The sequence below is a fragment of the Malus domestica genome, chromosome 07, assembly GCF_042453785.1.
Source record: "Malus domestica chromosome 07, GDT2T_hap1".
Lineage (NCBI taxonomy): Eukaryota > Viridiplantae > Streptophyta > Magnoliopsida > Rosales > Rosaceae > Malus > Malus domestica.
This window is the reverse complement of record NC_091667.1, coordinates 9,507,980-9,517,204: the sequence shown is the minus strand read 5'-3', so window position 1 is coordinate 9,517,204 and position 9,225 is coordinate 9,507,980. Positions and strand designations below refer to the sequence as shown.

The window sequence follows — 9,225 nt, the reverse complement described above, 5'->3', positions numbered from 1 at the left end:
GCCGCTTTGAAGCACGAATACAAGAGTGAAATTTGGCGATTCTTAAAATTAAAAATTTTCTAATTCGAGAGGGGCAGGGATTACACAACTAAAAAAATGTTAAATATTCCACTTTCATTTATTCAAAACAATAAATTATGAGATCTAAATACCGAAGTTGCCCTTGACAGCGTGAGCAGCCCAAGTGTTCCGACGATCAAGCTAGGATGTGAGGAAGAGGGTAAACGAAGCACTTTGAGTGAGGTAAAAAACATGTCTAACCCTTTGTGAGGAGTCGAAAGACGTATTTATAGGCTTTTTAAGGGTTAGTCTTTTAGTTCTTTGCCAATTGTCTGAGTCATCAAAGTAGTTATTCGATCCGGCAGCTGAAAGTTGAGATAATGTTTGAGAAATAAAAATGAATATATAGATAACACCATCCTTCTACATAATTCCGGCTACAAATTTGTCCATGGCCAGAATAGTCCCTTCATTTTCTTGCTTTCTGCATTCTCCGAAACAGAATAAGTGACCCTTTACACACTACACATAATTGCTTATAAATCCATTGGAATTATGGGATATTGGGATTGAAAGCCACTTTGCAATTGAGTCCAGGAGACTGGAATTATTTCGTAATTACTTGTAGAATTATATAACTACATTCTACATGCTTTGTAGAACAAAAAATATTAAGACTTGTTTGGTATCCTATTTGAAATTTTTTATAATTTCTCAAAACATTTCTTAAGAATTTTTCTTGAAAACAATTTTCTTCAAGACTTAAAAACTTGTTTGGTATGCAATTTAAAAATTTTAAATCTTACAACTTAAACTAGACAAAGAGATCTAAAAAGAATGAGTCAAGAGAGAAAGAGGAGAGAGAATGAAAAAAAGTAAAAGATGATTGAAAGAAAAAGAAAGAAGTGAGAGGATCAGAGGAGATAGATATGAAGATGAGTGAGAGAAAGAACCGAGAGAATGAAGAGAACGGATTAGATTTGAGACGAAAAGGGTAAAAAAATAAATAGAGAAGGCGGAGAGAAAGAAGAAAAGAGACAAGATAGCTTTGGAGTGAGAGGGGTGGAGGGAGAGAAAAAAAAGGATTGAGTTTTAAGTTTAAAAACTCTAAAAACTCACCTTTTGTGTTTTTAGATAATAGACTATATTTTTAAGTTAGTTTTGAGTTCAGTTTTTGAAAATAGTCCTACCAAACAAGTTTTTAAAACCTAAAACTTAAAAATTATTTTTGAGTTTAAAAAGTTAGATTCAAGTAGAATACCAAACATGCTCTTACCTCCCTTTTGTTTTCATGTATGAAACAAGAATATCAAATTCCAGTATTATTTTATCACCAATTCCACATTCGACACAGAACTGCAAGAGAAACAAAAACGACAGTTTGGAGAAAATATTGGCTCCAAGAGACCGATCAGTGTCGAATTGCAGCACCTTAAAGATGTGACAGGGGGTACAAACGGACTAAATCAACATCACAAAGACTAGTAAAACTAGCCGGTGAGAGCAGAGTTTAGGGCACTATGCACATCAACTCCAATCTGGGCTTCAGCTTTCTCCAAGTCAGTCGACGCTGAGTTGAGCTTCTGGGTAAACTCTGCAAGCCCCTTCTGGACAAGACTTGCATCGACACGATCAAGAGGGACAGCCTCTACAGCAATTATGTCTGCAATAGAGTTGGCGTGGATGAATGCAAAACCACTGCTGACGAAATATTTTGTGACATCATTTCCTTCATGCACTGACATGACCCCGGGTTTCAACTCGGCAATTGTTGCTACATGTCCAGGAAGAACACCCATATGGCCAGTGGTTGCTGGTATTATTACCATATCCACCTGTTAAGACATGAATCCTAAAAAGTAAAACTTATGGTACAAATATCATCTTCGTATTTCGGTTTCGGAATCTGCAGATATATAATCAAATATAAACACAACTTAAGACCCTTGCCATCACATCTTTGAATTACTGATCACACTCAACAGATAATGTTAATTCTAAAAAGTTTCAGTCTCAACATAGTCATAATGTTTGGCAAATGACATGGTGGGGCTCAACCACTAAAAAAAGTTGACTGTTACATTATCGAGTTCTGTCAAAGCAAGGGGCATCTATTGCTCATCATTCTTCAACAAACACTAGTTTTTTTTGTCTGGCAAAACAGTAGTTTTGGCACTGAAAAAAGGCAACAAGCACATCTTTAAAAATATGGTTTTGAAAGATATCAGAAGATGGACCATGGACGTGAACTTAACCACTCTCTAACACTCGCCAGTTTGGGAAGAGACTTTGGGTCATAACATTGAACAACAACAACAACAACAACAAAGCTTTTTCCCACTAAGTGGGGTCGGCTATATGAATCCTAGAACGCCATTGCGCTCGGTTTTGTGTCATGTCCTCAGTTAGATCCAAGTACTCAAGTCTTTTCTTAGGGTCTCTTCCAAAGTTTTCCTAGGTCTTCCTCTACCTCTTCGGCCATGAACCTCTGTCCTGTAGTCACATTTTCGAACCGGAGCGTCAGTAGGCCTTCTTTGCACATGTCCAAACCACCGGAACCGATTTTCTCTCATATTTCCTTCAATTTTGGCTACTCCTACTTTACCTCGGATATCCTCATTCCCAATCTTATCCTTTCTCGTGTGCCCATACATCCCACGAAGCATCCTCATCTCCGCTACACCCATTTTGTGTACGTGTTGATGCTTCACCGCCCAACATTCTGTGCCATACAACATCGCTGGCCTTATTGCCGTCCTATAAAATTTTCCCTTGAGCTCCAGTGGCCTACGACGGTCACACAACACGCCGGATGCACTCTTACACTTCATCCATCCAGCTTGTATTCTATGGTTGAGATCTCCATCTAATTCTCCGTTCTCTTGCAAGATAGATCCTAGGTAGCGAAAACGGTCACTTTTTGTGATCTTCGCTAGATTGCTCCGGTCATTAGTGTGGATAAGTATATAAATGGATAGAGATAGAAAAGCACACACAAGATGTACGTGGTTCACCCAGATTGGCTACGTCCACGGAATAGAGGAGTTCTCATTAATTGTAAAGGGTTTACACAAGTACATAGGTTCAAGCTCTCCTTTAGTGAGTACAAGTGAATGATTTAGTACAAATGACATTAGGAAATATTGTGAGAGAATGATCTCGTAACCATTAAACTTCTAAGTACCGGAGTGTGGTATCGTCTTGACTTGCCTTATCTGTCTCATAGGTAGATGTGGCATCTTCTCTGGAAGTACTCTTCCTCTATCCAGGGTGGTATCTGTAACTGGTGGAGATGCACAAGGTAATGTGTATCAATTTCACTTGAAGTTTACTTGTAGTTTCAGACTTGGTCAAGCGCGATACAAACCATGTAGTAGGAGTCTCCCAAGTCGCCGGGCTAGGGGATCTGCTGAAAGAGGTGACAGACAAGGTAAGCAATCAGAGCTCCGGCTGATTGTTCACATTCTCCCTATCTTGCAGGCAGCATGAAGGATAAAGAGAAGAAAAATGAGAAGAGATGATATGGGATACTTTTGCTTTTGAAGAAGTAACTTTCCACAGGCTTATTCTTAAACCGGGCTGGAGGGTTTTCTGGTTTCCTCCAGAGTATAAGGCCGACTGAAGAATTTGAGGGTCAAAACAAGTCCATCAAATCTAGAGTATGTTCGACCCTGCTGATATGGGATACTTTTGCTTTTGACAGAGTAGTGGATGTATCGGCACGTGTGCTGTTACGCTTGTCTCCACATGCTTCCTTGTATCCTTCTCACTTGCCCTATCTGTTCCCCAGGCAGATGCGGTATCTTCCCTGGAAGCTTAAGATGTTGAAGATGAGTACTCGAGAGCAATGCCAGGTAAGTAATCAGGTAAGGGGTTCCAGGCAGTCAGTTCCTGACTGGAAGCTTGATTCCAAGTGCTGACTGATTGCTCTCTTTCTCCTTGTCTTGCAGGTAAGAACAAGGCCAAAGGAAAAGACAGGGAAAAAACATGATATGGGATACTCTTGCTTTTAACCCTGATGATATGAGATAATCTTGCTCTAGTATAGCTTGTTTACAGAGGTATTATCGGGGGGAAAGAAAGCTGAATATTTCGAAAGGCTTCGTTGGGAGTGCTCTCTCAGATAAGAGAAAGGGTTGAGCATTTTTGCAGGTCTGCCTGTCCGTTAGGGATGGAGGTCGACATATATAGGAGTCTCCCTAACATCAAGTAATAATGCTATTCCTTTACCCTGCTTGGTCATAGCACGGTAGTGGGAGCTGCCAGCTTCACATGTTTTAACTCTGTCATAGCACTTTGAAAAAGTGGTCTGTGGTATCTGGAAAGCTGATGTTGCGTGTGAAGATTACAGACAAGCTTTATCCAAGGAGATCCAGCTCTTGAAGTTGGGAAAGTGGTGCCTCTTCGGTTTTCGAACAAGCAATCCTGTCGGGGATCTGGCTCTCGAGATTCGGAGAACAATGCCTCTTCGATTTTTGAGAAAGCAATCCTGCTGGGGGTCTGGCTCTCGAGATTCGGAGAGCGGTGTCTCTTCGATTTTTGAGAAAGTAATCATGTTGGGAGTTTGGCTCTCGAGATTCGGAGGGCGGTGCCTCTTCGATTTTGGAGCAAGCAATCTTGTTGGGAGTGTTTTCTCGAAATGTGAGTAAAGGTTGGGCATATTTGCTAGTCTACCTTGCCACGAAGCACAGAGGTTGACACACAGGGACTTTCCAATTATCCAGCAGTGGTACTGTTCCTTTACCCTCTCTTCGATTTTTGAGAAAGTAATCATGTTGGGAGTCTGGCTCTCGAGATTCGGAGGGCGGTGCCTCTTCGATTTTGGAGCAAGCAATCTTGTTGGGAGTGTTTTCTCGAATGTGAGTAAAGGTTGGGCATGTTTGCTAGTCTACCTTGCCACGAAGCACAAAGGTTGACACACAGGGACTTTCCAATTATCCAGCAGTGGTACTGTTCCTTTACCTTCTCTTCGATTTTTGAGAAAGTAATCATGTTGGGAGGCTGGCTCTCGAGATTCGGAGGGCGGTGCCTCTTCGATTTTGGAGCAAGCAATCCTGTTGGGAGTGTTTTCTCGAATGTGAGTAAAGGTTAGGCATGTTTGCTAGTCCACCTTGCCACGAAGCACAGAGGTTGACACACCGGGACTTTCCAATTATCCAGCAGTGGTACTGTTCCTTTACCCTTGTGGGTAATAATATGGTAGCTAGACCTTCAAAATTTATGTGTCTAAACTTTGTTAGTGTTGTTTCTTTGCAATTATTGTACCCTTCTTGGTCAGAGCGATGTAGCGGGAGCTGCAAGCTTCACGTGTCTCAACTTTGTCAGAGAACTTTGGCAAAGTTATCAGTGGTACCCATGAGTTACTGTTGCGTGTGGGAAGTTGGTGATTGAACAGTACGATTCATGTGCTTTCTACTTCGCCAGAAATCTTTGACAGAATGCCCATAATTTCCGCAAAGCTGAGTGCATGTGACAGGTGCTGACAAGGCTGGAAAGTAGGTGCCTCTTCGATTTCTGAGATCGGCCCTCGTGGTCTCTGAGCAGCCCAGCTTTTGAGAAAGCAAGCCTCTTCGATTTCTGAGATCGGCCTTCGTGGTCTTTGAGCAGCCCAGCTTTTGAGAAAGCAAACGCCTCTTCGATTTCTGAGATCGACCCTCGTGGTCTCTGAGCAGCCCAGCTTTTGAGAAAGCAAATGCCTCTTCGATTTCTGAAGCTTCGTCGAGTGCAGATTTTTATAGAGGCTGACATTAAGTTCCAAAGCACACTTGAATATCCACCAGTAGAAGCTCCATTCTTGCACTTCTAATATCTTGATTTGTCCGACCTCCTCTTTTTTCAACACCTTTGAAAATGTCTAGCCCCTCCGACCGTCGTTTTGACTTGAACCTTGTTGAAGAGGCAGCCCCGCCTTCTCCAGACAACATATGGCGCCCATCCTTCGTCTCCCCTACTGGTCCTCTTACCGTTGGGGATTCCGTGATGAAGAATGATATGACCGCTGCGGTAGTGGCCAGGAACCTTCTCACTCCCAAAGATAACAGACTACTTTCCAAACGGTCTGATGAGTTGGCTGTTAAGGATTCTCTGGCTCTCAGTGTTCAGTGTGCAGGTTCTGTGTCTAATATGGCCCAACGCCTATTTGCTCGAACCCGTCAAGTTGAATCATTGGCGGCTAAAGTGATGAGTCTCAAACAAGAGATTAGAGGGCTCAAGCATGAGAATAAACAGTTGCACCGGCTCGCACATGACTATGCTACAAACATGAAGAGGAAGCTTGACCAGATGAAGGAATCTGATGGTCAGGTTTTACTTGATCATCAGAGATTTGTGGGTTTGTTCCAAAGGCATTTATTGCCTTCGTCTTCTGGGACTGTACCGCGTAATGAAGCTCCAAATGATCAACCTCTGATGCCTCCTCCTTCTAGGGTTTTGTCCAGTACTGAGGCTCCGAATGATCCCCCTCCAGTGCCTTCTCTTTCTGGGGCTCTACCGACTGCTAAGACTTCTCCTAAGCAACCTTTGTGAAGGCTCCATCTTGTTTGTTTATTTTGACTCAAGTATATGTACATATTTGTAACTTATCGGGGATATCAATAAATAAGTTTTCCTTAATTTCAACGTATTGTGTTAAATACACCAAAGCCTTATTCGCTAAGTTCTTTGAATTTTCTTTTGTTGAAGCTTGTATGTTGAAGCTTTGTGAGTGGAGCATGTAGGTTGAGGTAGTGTTCCCTTAATTTCCCGAGTGAGGAAAACTTCTCGGTTGGAGACTTGGAAAATCCAAGTCACTGAGTGGGATCGGCTATATGAATCTTAGAACGTCATTGTGTTCTGTCCTGTGTCATGTCCTCCGTTAGATCCAAGTACTCTAAGTCTTTTCTTAGGGTCTCTTCCAAAGTTTTCCTAGGTCTTCCTCTACCCCTTCGGCCCTGAACCTCTGTCCCATAGTCGCATCTTCTAATCGGAGCGTCAGTAGGCCTTCTTTGCACATGTCCAAACCACCGTAACCGATTTTCTCTCATCTTTCCTTCAATTTCGGCTACTCCTACTTTACCCCGGATATCCTCATTCCTAATCTTATCCTTTCTCGTGTGCCCACACATCCAACGAAGCATCCTCATCTCCGCTACACCCATTTTGTGTACGTGTTGATGCTTCACCGCCCAACATTCTGTGCCATACAGCATCGCCGGCCTTATTGCCGTCCTATAAAATTTTCCCTTGAGCTTCAGTGGCATACGGCGGTCACACAATACGCCGGATGCACTCTTCCACTTCATCCATCCAGCTTGTATTCTATGGTTGAGATCTCCATCTAATTCTGCGTTCTTTTGCAAGATAGATCCTAGGTAACGAAAACGGTCGCTCTTTGGTATTTCTTGATCTCCGATCCTCACCCCTAACTCGTTTTGGCCTCCATTTGCACTGAACTTGCACTCCATATATTCTGTCTTTGATCGGCTTAGGCGAAGACCTTTAGATTCCAACACTTCTCTCCATACCCATTTACCAATCAAAATGACTAAAAGGTATCACAGAGCTTGATTAAGGAGAGCAAAATGGAATTTCACACTAGACGTTTTCCATCCCTAGCTGGAAATTTAGTTTTCATTACAAGCAGTATTGGTTTCTCATCAGATTGACAACTCCACAAACTTTTTAAAAGAAACTTAGTTTCCACATCTGTTCACATTTGTATTTGAGTTAAATACTTTAAACAGTATAGGATATGACTTGTAATAGAGAAAAATGTAACACACATAAATAGATCAAAGTGAAAACATGGATAACGATGATTGGAAAATGCTATAATGCATCCATTCAAAATTCGAAACAGAGAAATGCTTAAGATCAATCTAGCAAAGACATTTTGTGTAACAAGAATAATCACCACGATTTAGATGGAAGTTTGCCATCGAAACAAAATACTGAACCAAGAACCAAAAGGTTAACTCTTATTCTGAAAAAATGGACTTCCACAAAGAAACGCAAAACACAGAGTCCCATACAATAAACAGCAGAAAAATATTAATGCGGCGGCGTCTTTTGTAAGTAGCATTGCATCACTGTGAAGATATGAAGACCTATTAGATGAAATGGTTAAATCCTTCAATACACCTTAGAACTTATATATCATAATCCACCTTCCTACATTGATCAGTCAATCAAAGATGTACAATGACACTGAACTTGCAAGTCGTATAGCGAAAATGCTCGAACCAATCAATAATCCGAAAACAGCTCCAGTCCCAGTAAATTAACAATTAAAAACAAAACCCATATAAGTTCACAACAAAATCAAAGCGTGAATTGACATAAATACTGAATTAGCTCCAAACCGATTCAAACCTACTCAAAACAACAGAATACCCAATTCAAACTAGGGACAACAAATTCGACCTGAAAAATCACAATTAGCACCAAACCCAGATAAACCCACCATAAATCATACAAAACCCATATCACCTGAATCTTAAATCAAACCTCAGATCAAAATATTGCAAACGCCACACAACAAATCTCCGAAAACTGACCTCTTTCGCCGAAAGTTCGGACGCATAAGGGAGCACGAAATTGACAGTCAGCTTAGTGGGGATCGATGACGGGGTTACAGGCCTAGGCTTCATGAAGGTCAATGGGGTCCTTGGGGGATCTATGTGAGGCACCACTTTCTTCCAGGCATCACTGAAAGTCGAATCGGCTGGGGCAGTCTCAGCGACGTCGGTAGAGAAGGGTCGGGCCCTGAGGGGGATCGTGGATCGGGTCAAGAGGGTGGTGGCTCGGCGAAGCATGGTGGCGGAGTGAAGGGTCGCTCGGGTCTCGCAGGGTCGGAGAGAGAGAGAGAGAGAGAGGGTGGAGTTCGGGTAGAGGTTTTGGTTTGGGTTTCGGAAATGGCTTCTGCCGTTTCGGCACGTGGAAATAGAGGAGGAAATGGATATAGGAATTTTTGAGGCCGTTGTGGGCTTTAGTCAGTTTGGGCCCATTAAACATATTTTGGTACTAACAATGTTTGACTCCTCATTTCTCCTCAATTTACTTAGTGGTTGATTCATTCGGAGCTCGTGAGGACTCCTAATTGTGAATTGTCTTTTTTACTCTATAACATAATTATCATTAAATATAAGGTAAAGTTAAGTATAAACTAAAATTTATTAATAAACACACACCCAATAATCAAACACTTCACAATGTTTACCCTACATTCACCCTCCATCAAACTGGTTG

General features: G+C 41.9%; 1 protein-coding gene across 1 annotated transcript; it reads right to left on the bottom strand.

Moving 5' to 3' along the window:
* Nucleotides 1-1,307: 1,307 nt before the first annotated feature.
* Nucleotides 1,308-8,950, bottom strand: LOC114826001 (ATP synthase subunit delta', mitochondrial-like). The gene is made up of 2 exons (XM_029105513.2): nucleotides 8,535-8,950; nucleotides 1,308-1,835 (listed from the first exon to the last, which is right to left on the bottom strand). Exons 1-2 carry the CDS (start codon nucleotides 8,790-8,792, stop codon nucleotides 1,491-1,493), a joined length of 603 nt encoding a protein of 200 aa, XP_028961346.1. The 5' UTR covers nucleotides 8,793-8,950; the 3' UTR covers nucleotides 1,308-1,490.
* Nucleotides 8,951-9,225: the final 275 nt, after the last annotated feature.

Coding starts and splice junctions, on each gene's coding strand:
- LOC114826001 (XM_029105513.2), bottom strand. CDS start 8,792: ATGCTTCGCCGAGCCACCACCCTCTTGACCCGATCCACGATCCCCCTC. Junction 1,836..8,534: donor CCGAACTTTCGGCGAAAGAG/GTCAGTTTTCGG, acceptor ATGTCTTAACAG/GTGGATATGGTAATAATACC.